General features: G+C 51.0%; 1 protein-coding gene across 4 annotated transcripts in view; it reads left to right on the forward strand.

Moving 5' to 3' along the window:
• Positions 1 to 6,031, forward strand: part of FBH1 (F-box DNA helicase 1) — a 46,877-nt gene extending 40,846 nt beyond the window's left edge. For 3 of the 4 annotated variants that reach the window (XM_038388614.2, XM_038388617.2, XM_043499338.1), the window contains exons 17-21: positions 67 to 264; positions 1,094 to 1,219; positions 1,971 to 2,077; positions 3,075 to 3,206; positions 5,000 to 6,031. In XM_038388614.2, coding sequence (XP_038244542.1) covers positions 67 to 264; positions 1,094 to 1,219; positions 1,971 to 2,077; positions 3,075 to 3,206; positions 5,000 to 5,170 — 734 coding nt within the window. In that variant the 3' untranslated portion in view covers positions 5,171 to 6,031. Of the gene's footprint in view, positions 1 to 66; positions 265 to 791; positions 842 to 1,093; positions 1,220 to 1,970; positions 2,078 to 3,074; positions 3,207 to 4,999 lie in introns of those variants that run through there. The other variant, XM_038388636.2, reaches the window with a different exon arrangement.
• Positions 6,032 to 11,234: the final 5,203 nt, after the last annotated feature.

Consider the following 11,234-nt stretch of genomic DNA (forward strand, 5'->3'; position numbering starts at 1 on the left):
AAGTTAAAAATGTGACCATTGGTGCCTTTCTTGTGTATTGACATTATCCAATGCACTTCTTGCTAGTGAAACTTCAAATTGACGACCACTTTATCAAGAAGTGGGTTGAGAAGGATGGCTTCCAGGGTTTAAAGAACTATGCAGCCAAAACTGAAGACGGGGAGCTGGAGGTAAAGATCGCAATCGTGGAGAAATACAATGTCCGCATTCCCGAGCTGGTGGCGAGGATAAAGAACAGTCATGTATCAAATATAGCATTTGCAGGTAAAGCAAAATGCACCCCACCCCATCCCCCCACCCTGAGAAGGAAATTGGTTGTCCTTTTTCAATCCAACCTCACTTCCCCCTGTCCCTCAGAAATAGTGCACTTGGTCCAAGATGGTCTTGTGCTCAGGAAGGAATGAGACGACTCCTTCTGGGACATTCCTGGGGTCGTAGTAGAATGATTTTTCCACTGGAGCACTGATAAGTGAGGTTCTGCTGGAGCTGAATGAGGATTCAGTCAGTATTTCCTGGCATCTAGCAGTCTGACCTAATGCCTTATCTTGTCCTGCCTATTAAAATTCACATTCAGTACATCTCCTGGATACTGGCTTAAATTTGCAGTGATTTCTGGAAGAATAATGGTGGACTATCAAAAAAACAACAAACCATTCATGTCTGTACTGGGGTGTGAGGTAACTGGGCATTTTCTTGGGGGGTTGGTCCTGGTTAATGGGCGAGTGGATTAGTGCAGGACAGGAGCTCTGGTCTGGGTATTTCTCTCTCTCTCTGCTTTGCTTTGCTTCCAGTTTGCAGTGTTGTTGTAGCCGCCTTGGTCCCAGGATATTAGCAAGACAAGGTAAGTAAGGTAATATCTCTTATTAGATTAACAGCAGTTGGTCCAGTAAGAGAGATTACTTCCCCCACCCTGTCTGGCTTCCAGTTCACGTTTAAAAGCAAGTGAAAGTATAAATGCAGAACACAGTAAATTAATCTGTACATAGTGTTCAGTAAATAACAAGATATAAAAACAGCAATACAGATATATTGGCTGATATCCTCTCTCTCTCTCTCCCCCCCTCCCCCGCCCCTTGTAATCTGGTGGTTCTAGATTACGTGATAGGCACCGTGCACAAAGCCAAAGGTCTGGAGTTTGATACTGTGCTGGTTGCAGATGATTTTATGAAAGTCCCTTGTGCCAGGCATAATCTCCAGAGGCTGCCTCACTTTATCACTGGTAAGGGAGATCTTTTATACTGGAACCATTGTTTTCCCTAAAGGGAAAGGTGCTGCACAGGATGGGCCATTGGCACTACCCCATCAGTCAGCACTCTTTGGAGGTAGGCTTGGGGTTGTCTCTGGCTGTACCTAGCAATGTCCTCTCTCAAACTTGCTGTCATTTACTGACTTCTCACTTGGGGTGCAGTTCCTTTGTGTAAGTCTGTGCCTGTGAGATGGGCACTTAAGGGCAGGTTCATCACTCAGGGAACACGCGTTGTTCCTGCTTTGATCAGCAACAAATGTGTATGCTCCAAGGGGAGAGAATATTGGTTCTCTTTGCTGTCTCACACAAGTCCTGTCGTGGTTGTGTAACAAACACATGGCAGGGTACCATAGAATCATAGAATATCAGGGTTGTAAGGGACCTTAGGAGATCATCTAGTCCAACCCCCTACTCAAAGCAGGACCAATCCCCAATTTTTGTCCCAGATCCCTAAATGGCCCCCTCAAGGATTGAACTCACAACCCTGGGTTTAGCAGGCCAATGCTCAAACCACTGAGCTATCGCCCCCCCCAACCATTATCTCCTTCATAACAGAGACACCAACCATGTTTCTGTGACATACCCAGCTCTTGTCTTAAATTTTCATCCTGATTCAGCAGTGAATTAGAACTAGCTGAAATACCAGAACAAATTCCAAAGTTTTATCAATCAGTTATCTTGTAGCATTATTTTTTCTGACTTCTTCTCTCTAATCTCTGCCTAGACATGTCTTCTGAAGATGAATGGAACTTGCTGTATGTTGCAGTGACTCGTGCCAAAAAGCATCTGTTAATGACAAAGTCCCTAGAATACCTTTTGACTTTGGCTGGGGTGAGTTAAAGATGCCATGGCAAAGTGACCGGTGGGTACTGTAATTTAGATCTGTGAGCAGGGGGAGTGGGATGTTACCCTCGGCGCTGACTTTTCAAAGTGCCGGGGGGTGCTTGACCCCCGGCTCTACCTCAGGCCCTAGCCCCACTCCTGCCCCACCTCTTCCCACCCCCATCCGCGTCTCCCCCGAGTGCACAGCATCCTTGCTCCTCCCCCCTCTCTCCCAGCTTTGCTGCATACTGCAAAACAGCTGATTGTGGTGGGTGGGATGCACTGGGATGGAGGGGGAGGTGCTGATCTGTGGGGTCCACCGGCAGGCAGGAGGCACTGGGGGTGAGGGAGCTGACAGGGGGGATGCCAGTCGGTGCTCAGCACTCACCATTTCCCCCCCAGGGATGCTCCAGCACCGGAGCACCCATGGAGTCGGCGCCTATGGAAGTTACAATGGGTCATTGGCAAGTTAACAAGAAAACGATGCATGTAACTTTTTGAGTGCTTGCTCCCCATAACATCTGTGCTAAAGTCTCTCATGCTTGAGGGGTGTAGGAGGTCTAGTGATGGGATAGGAGCAGAGTAAAGGATAGTTAAGTTAAATAGTAAGGAAGGAAACTAAGATTCATATTGTTCCCTGAACAATGGGCTGAATTCTCCTTGAGTGACACCAGTTTAGGTCCAGAGTATCTGAGGAGATATATGGTTCTTAGCCTTCCTGTTTCCTGATGTTGTGGTTTTAAGTGCAGCCTCAGTTCAATGACGATTGCTTTTAGACTCGTGTCTGACTGTAATACAGCATTGATTCTGCCTCTCTCCATTACCCCAAGTGTGCATGTTCCCTTTCCTGCACGTCCAGCCCTCATAGTCCTAGTGCAGTTCCTTCCTTTCAAGTGTTTTTTGTGGTTGGATTTTTTTAAGCCCTAACGTTGCAGATCATCCCCACTGCTCACAACATGTTCCGATGCCCTGAGTTCACGGCAAGCCTTGTTCTTTCCCTTGTCAGGAGTATTTCTTGCGGCCAGAGTTGACTAGCGAGGTCTTAAAGGAAGGGGCAATTCGTTGCTCCGTGTCACAGTGCCACAACTCTGTGCCTGCCAACTCGATTCTAATCATGAAGAAAGTGCCCCTCGCTTACGTGAGTCTCCTCTCCTTTCTACTTGTCAGTTGTGTTTTGTGACCTTGGAGCCAATGAAATGTGCCAGGTTGATAGCCCTGGAGATGTCATTTACGAGCCTTTTAGCCATGGGTGGTGGGTGAACCCCTGGCTTGGGGAGGCTAGCCCCCCAACCTCACCCCTTCCGTGCCCACTGGAGCCCAGCCCCCACTGTGGTCGCTAGCCCCTACCCCCCATCCCCGGAGAGCCGGGCAGCACGGCCCCAGCCTCTCCAGGAAGCGCCACCCATTGCAACTCCCGGCCAGCTGGCCCCCACATCTCTGAGGTTGCCCCCCAGCCAAGCTGCCCGCCCCAGCTCTGAGCAGGCGGCGCAGCCAGAGCGGCCCCAGCCCCAGTGCTGGGCAGGTGGTGCGGCCCCAGCGCCAGGAGGACGGGCAGCATGGCGCGGCCTTGAGGACGCACCGCGGCCCCCAGCCTGCCTGCCCCAGGGAACAGCAAGCAGGATGGGAACTGGGGGTGGAACGTGGCTGGGGGGACATCAGGCTGTTTGGGAAAGCAACACCTTCCTGTGCCTACAATACCCGCCGCCCATGCTGTTAGCCATGATCATAGAAGTAGCAGATGAGATCTAGCTGTGCACAGAATGGACAGGCACAAGGCAGCCATTACCTACCATTGTAACTCAGCCCTGTCCCGGTCTCTAGGCTTCTGAGGGGTATTTCAGTGTTCATGGCCCGTTCCAGCCTTGCCCTCTCAGGCATGTCTACACTGCAGTTAAAAACCCACAGCTGACCTATGCCAGCTGACTCCAGCTCATGAGGCTCAGACATTCTGGCTTATGCTGCAGTCCAAGCTGTAGGACCCTCCCACCTCACAGGGTCCTAGAGCCTGGACGCCAGCCCGATCCTGAATGTCTACACTGCAATTAAACAGCCCCTTAGCCTGAGCCCTGTGAACCCGAGTCAGCTGGCATGGGCCAGCTGCAGGTTTTAAATTGCAGTGTAGACGTACCCTAAAATTAAAATGGGCTCAGTTTGTGCCAGTTTTAATTCTGGGGTGTTTTTTGTTGTGTGTGATATAGACACCTACCTTCTAGACTTGGACCCACCCACTTCCTTTCACATAGACTATGGTTGATAAACAGAATAATCTTGATCCCTACCAAACAGGGCTGGGTTTGAACCTGGAGAAAGACATTTGTTATCTCGGTAGCATGGCCTTGGAGTTAAGGTGCTCCAGAGATCTTGGCTCAGTTCCCAGCTCTGCCAAAGACTTGGTACATGACTGTGGACAAATCACTGCGGGACAGATCCCTATGTTGATGTCCATGGAGCAGTGCCAACTTAACACCAGCTGAGGAACTGGCTTGTGATTTCTCTGTGCCTCAGCTCGCCCTCTGTAAAACAGATAATTTTATTTCCCTCCTCAGGAGGGTGAGGAAGGAAAAACATTCACTGACCATGTTTGAGAGGTGCATGATACTCCTGTGATCAGAGCCATACAAGTACATAGTTATATACCTGACCCTTGAGCCCTCCAGTCCTTACTCCACTGGATCAGGCCCCGGTATAATGAAATTGCATATATAAATTTTATTGCAGGCTGCTTTATAAGGGGTTTCTTTAGTGAGAAATAGGTGACAATACAAAACACCACTGGGTTTGAATCAACAGCAATGTCCCCAACTCCTATTTCATCCTGTGTCTGAGTTCAATGTATACAATGGCCTGGTATGTCTGAGGGAGAGGAGGCAGAGACTCTGGATTTCCCAATCCTTCTCCTTTTACAATTTCCCATTGGTCCTTTTCCCACAGAGCAATGGCACCAAAGACCAAGGTGGCTACCTGTGCCATGCTTGCGTGCAGCAGCGTCTCGGACCCTTGACACAGCTAACCATTTCCCCTGAGCTGGTCCTGATCATGGATGTCGTCGATGAAGTGTTAGAAATTCCAAGGCACCTTGCTGTCCTCCATGACCTGTTTTGAAAACAGGAAGGGGCTGTTTTTTATATCCTAGATCTGGCCCTGAAGTGTTGGAAGTGAGGAGGTCTGTAGATAGCATCTCTGTATTGTTACTGATGTCCTTGGAGAAATGAGGTAGATGGTCCATGGACGAGCTCATCAAGAGAAGGACAAGACGAGAGCTGTTCATGAGGACGCTGTGAATAAGGCCTGGGGTTATCACTCTATTACAAGAGGATACCTTGGTCGATGTGTGTTCCAGGTGCCTGTCTGTTACGTTTCACTGTACAAAACCCGGACTGCGTAACTTGTACAATACTGGATGCACTTGGACTTGACAGATTTTCTTTCTGAACATTTGCACACTTGTCCCACATGTTGCCCCTCAGGGTGGCTAGTTTCTGCCAGTGGTGCGCATTCAGGTGACTGGCTTTTCTGATTGCCCAGCCTTTTTGCAATATTTAAGCCCCGTCCCAATGCATTCTGGTCATTGGGCAAACTGAGATGAACATGCAAAACTAAGGGAGATGATGTAAAAGCATGTTATTACTAATGAAAGAATTAATTCCTGGAGTTAATTTTCATAGGGCTAATCTCATCTCCAGGGAGGAATAGCTGATTTACCTTGCATCAAGTCGAGAACGTCTTTCTTTAACATGTAATCTTTGGGTGTTCCCCAGTCTCTCCATCGCTGTCTCTTTCTCTCATCCTTGGTTCTCTCTTCCCTGTACATCAGCCTCTTCAACAAAACGAAATCAGTTCTTCAGTTAAACCTCAGGATGATGATCATAGAGAACCCCAGAGTGTCTTGTGCTATGATCAAGTATGTAATAAAAACAGAAGCCTTTTTGTATTTAAACAGTGTTTTTTTTAATTGGAGAAAAAGCTGGTTTTGATTGTAATTTATTTACTGAAGATCTCATTAGAGGTGAAACCACAATATGCATTGCTTTAATGATGGTTTTAGCCCTGTATCTGGGGAAGAAACTTGAGACCTAGTACATGCTCCTTACTCCTATCCGCCTTGCACACTGGCGTGGGTACAGGGCCGTGCCACAGCCAGAGGTATGTATTTACCCACATCCCTCAGACGTGGTAGCTTACTCGCCCACTACTCGCTTTCAGACACATGCTTCTGGGGTTTAGGTGTGGACAAGAGGGGGGTTACAACACGTACAGTCGTAAGCATAGCCTGACCAATCAATAAATATTTTTTTTTTAAATCAGGGGCCAGACTCTCAGCTTCATGACCTTGTGATGACAGTGGAGTGTCACCAATTCATACCACCTGAGCAGCTGGCCCCTGGTATGTTAAAAGTACATAAATACTCAACTATCTATCCCACTGCTGCAGATGTAGAAGAAGGGGAATGACCAGGGGGCTCGTTCTTTGGCTTAAGCTGAAGCCACGTAGCCATTCCGGGGTGCGGGGGCGAGGGGAGGAATCTGTAACAAGTAAAGGTGATTGCGAGTGTGTTGAGTGGGTGAGCAGACCTCATTCTGTGAGAGGAGCCTGGCTGGGCCCAGAAACTGCTTGAGGCATTGCAGCCTACCTGATGGAAGATAGGCCTGAGGTGGGCTGGCGGTTGTGCTGTGCCCTCAGTGCCTTGCTCATTGGTGTTGATGTTGAACACTACAGCTGAACGTGGTGCTGGGCCTGAAGGGGGCAATAGCCAAATAAAACCCACTAGTCCTGTGTGCCTGACCAAGGAGTCAGCTGTGGTTGGCCACGAACCTAGACACGATCCTGTCATTGGGCACAGTCAATTTCTCTGGGCCCTAAGTAAAGGTTTGAGTTAAGAAAGGGGGTTTGTGTAACTCCCTGTCAAGAGCAATTGTTCATTTTATTAATTTAAGGAACACTTTTTTGGGGGGTGGGAGGAAGGGCATGAATTTAATCCCTCACTGTTGTATTGCTTCATAAACGCAACATCCTGGCACGAGGGCCCGCAGAAACTGAAAAGAATTCTTAAGTGGCAGAGAAAAATCTGTCCAAATGGAAGGGACAAAGTGGCAAAATTAACATCTAAGATAAACTGGAGAGCAAGAAGTGTTTTCTCTGAATAGTCTTCCAGTGGGATCTCTAAGGTGAGATCTGAATCAGTATTTTGCGTTGCACAATGAGTCTCAGGTCTGTGACTGGAGCTTCTAGGTCCAACCACAAAATAACTAATAAAAGAATTAGCTGATTTTTAACTTGTTAGAGGGCGTATAACATAGCAGCAATTTATGTGGGAACCTTTGATAAAGAGAAAAGAGGTAGTTATAGCAATTTGTGGACAACAAATCATGTTCCAGCTCGGCCCACCACTGCACCATTTTATAAGGGGCAGTCATGCATCTTATTTGTCTATAGGAATTCAGGTAGCACCTTGTATAATATATCCATTATTAACCCTATGGATTTAGGGGACTCAGAATTTAATGTGTCTAGGTATCCCTCTTTTATCAGGAGTGAGTGACTTCATTTACCCTGGGGAAAGGTAATGAACATAGTGAAGTAGCTGGATGTGTATTTAGATCAGGGGTTTTAACTGTTTTTCATTTGTGGACCCCTAACAAATTTTGAATGGAGGTGTGGACCCTTTTGGAAATCTTAGACATAGTCTTTGGACCCTAAGGGGTCTATGGATCACAGGTTGAAAACCACTGATCTAGATGAAGGGGAAAAAATCAAGTTCCAGTTCTGTGCACTGTCAACTCCCTGCAGGGGGTGTGCTGACTTGACCAGAGCCAGTTCCAAAATGTGCATTGTAAAGACAGTGAATATTTCAGGAGCTGTCTGTAGGGCAGGAATAATTGGCATGTGTGCCGCTCTGTCTGCAACATCTTCATATCTGCTGCCACACGTCCCAGGGCTTACATTTCTTGTCCTAGTACGTTTATTATCTTTTGCAGAATGCGCTTCATTCCTTGCATTGGGTGACTCATGCCCTCAAAAGGAAGTAGTCTCAGCACATGTAAATGTGTGCTGGGGTGTCGAGGGAGTTATGCCAGCCATAGACCCACTCTATTACATTCCACCACCATCATATTCTCTATAGCGCCCGGAAGACCGGTGGAGCTGCTGCCCAAAAGCCGCCGCGGTGGGAAGAGCAGCCGAGCTGCCACTGAATTGCCGCCGCGGGACACAGACTGCTGCTCCATTCTGAATGCCGCCCCAAGCACCTGTTGGAAAGCTGGTGCCTGGAGCCAGCCCTGCCTATAACCCATGCATTACAACTGCCAATAATATGTAAAATAGCTTTCCTCCCGCTAACTGTAAGGTGGTGGTTTTAAGGCCTGGGACCTGCCAGATATCTAAGCAGATGTTGGGTCCCAAAATTTTCATACGTGGCTGCCTAATGTTAGTCACTTAAATCCATATTTACACACCTAAATAAATAGCCCAATTTTCAGTAGGGCTGCCTGAGCCGACTGAACTTCCCATTGGCTTCAGTGGGACTTGGGAGTGACTGGACCTCACCTCTGAAAATCCGGCCACATACGTGTGTAAACACAGCTAGCCACCCAGGTTTACACATGTTAGCCCCTAGCCCTGACTCTCGCAGACCAGCTGAGCCCCTGCAGTATATCCTGTAGAAGTCATTTCGGCCGATTCCCTGAAAACAGAGTTGTGAACCCCTGTGAATTGACATGAAAGATCCCACGACACTCCCTGTATAAGAGATAAGGGTTTGCACCGATATCCTTGGCCAAAACTTCACTCTGCTGGGCCACATGGTGCGCCAGTTGCTCCCCAAGTGTAGGGGTGTGCCAGGTGTGCCCAGGCACACCCTAATCAGGGCCGTCCCAAGCGCCAAAATAAAGGGGGGGCTGTCAGACTGCTGGAGATGGGGGTGGAGGAGTCCGGGGGGGGGGCCCGGCCCGGCCCGGCCCAGCCTCTCTTCTCCACCCCCACTCTCCCCTGCGGGGGCAGAAGCTTGGTGGGGCTGCACTCCCCGGGCTCAGTCCTGCAGCTCCACGGCCGCTGGCAGCCGAGCTCCCGCTTCATCCCCCAGCACGCTACGGACTCACTCTGCCTCTGCCCCCTCTCCCCCTGCCCCCGGTCCGCGGTGGGCCGGGCAGAGAGAGGGGGACGTTGAGAAGAGGTGGGGGCAGGGCCTTGGGAAAGGGGGTGGAATCGGGATGTTCCCCCTCCAGCCTCCGGCTGTGAACCGCTCAGAGTAGGGGGCTGGGAGCACCCCCATGACCCCAGCCCTCACTCTTGCACCCCGCAACCCCAGCCCTCTGCCCTGACTCCTGCACCCCCTCACACACACCCAGCCCTGACTCCTGCACCCCCCCAACCCCAGCCCTGACTCCTGCACTCCCCTCCCACAGCTCAGCCCTCTGCCCTGACTCCTGCACCCCCAACCCCAGCCTTGACTCCTGCACCCCCCCTCCCACACCCCAGCCCTCTCTGACCCCTGCACCCCCCCTCCCACACCCCAGTCCTCTCTGACTCCTGCACCCCCCTCCCACACCCTGCCCTGACTCCTGCACCTCCACACATACTCAGCCCCCCTACACGCCATGTCCTGACTCCTGCACGCCCCCCACATCCCCACCCCCACCCTGAGCACCAAACGGGGAGCTCCTGCACCCTCCCACCCACATATCCATCTGCACCCCTCGCACCAAACGGAAGCTGCCCCATGCATGTTAATATACGAAGACCATAGTGCTTTAGGTGAGGCACGTTGTGGTGAATCCAAAAGAAAGACGGTAAGTAATTGCATGTGTTTAGCTCAGAGCTGGGCAAACCACGTGGGCCACATCCGGCATGCAGGACCGTCCTGCCCGGCCCTTGAGCTCCTGGCTGGGGAGGATAGCCCCCGGCCCCTCCCCTGCTGTCCCCCTTCCCCTGCAGCCTCAGCTCGCTGTGCCGCCAGCGCTCTGGGTGGCGTGGCTGGCTCCGGCCAGGCCGTGTGGCTGCAAGCTCCTGCCGCTCTGAGCAGCATGGTAAGGGGGCAGGGAGCGGGGGGGTTGGATAAGGGGCAGGAGGTCCCAGGGGACAGTCAAGGGACAGGGAGCAGTTGGATGGGGAGGAAGTTCGGGGGGGCGGTCAGGGGAACAGGGGGTGTTGGATAGGCATGGGAATCCCGGGGGGTCTGTCAGGGGGCGGGGCAGTCAGGGGACAGGGAGCAGGGAGGGTTTGATAGGGGGTGGAGTCCCAGGGGGGTGGTTAGGGGCAGGGGATCCCAGGAGGGGGCAGTCAGGGGACACGGAGCAGGGGGGTTGGATGGGTCAGGGGTTCTGAGGAGGGCAGGCAGGAGGCAGGAAGTGGGAGGGGGCAGTTAGGGGGTGGGGGCCAAGCTGTTTGGGGAGGCACAGCCTTCCCTACCCGGCCCTCCATACAGTTTCACAACCCTGATGTGGCCATCGGGCCAAAAAGTTTGCCCACCCCTCGTCTAGCTGGTTTAGGTTCCGATCCCACAAGGGACCCTGTCCTGCGAGGTGCTGAGTACCTACAGCTCTTCATGAGGCTCTTGGCACTTTGTAGGCTCAAACCTCTTAGGGCATGTCTACAGTGCAGCTTGGAGTGAACCTCCTAGCCCTGGTTCAAAGGCTGGTGCTAATGGGACTTGCGCTAGCATGCTAAAAAGAGCTGTGTGGGTGTTGTCCCTTGGTCTGGAGCTCAGGTTCTCAAGCCAGGGTGGGGAGGGATGGGAATTGAGAGTCCGAGCTTCAGCCTGAGCTGCAATGTCAAAGCAATGTCCACACACTAGCATGAGCCATCCGTGAACCCAGGTTGGGTGGGGCTCACTCCCAAATGTAGTGTAGACATACCCCCGTGTCTCTTTCCGTGTCTTCAGTTACAGATGGGCCCCAACCAAAACTCCAGAGCCCAACACTGGGAATGCTTTGCAACTGTGAACCCATCTCTAGTTAGAATAATTAATTCAATCTTAAAGCTAAGCCATCATGGCTGCCTTGCTGTGGTTTATAGGCAATGCGCTCTAACCCCTTAGCGCTGGTGATTAATAACTGTGCCTAAAACAGTCCTATGGGACAGACATGGCTTGTGGCTGATACCTTTGTGTGTTCGGATGGCACCTCGCACAATGGGACCCTGGTCCATGAGTGGAGCTCCTAGGTACTACAA

Source organism: Dermochelys coriacea, chromosome 1 (genome assembly GCF_009764565.3).
Source record: "Dermochelys coriacea isolate rDerCor1 chromosome 1, rDerCor1.pri.v4, whole genome shotgun sequence".
In the NCBI taxonomy this organism is placed as follows: domain Eukaryota; kingdom Metazoa; phylum Chordata; order Testudines; family Dermochelyidae; genus Dermochelys; species Dermochelys coriacea.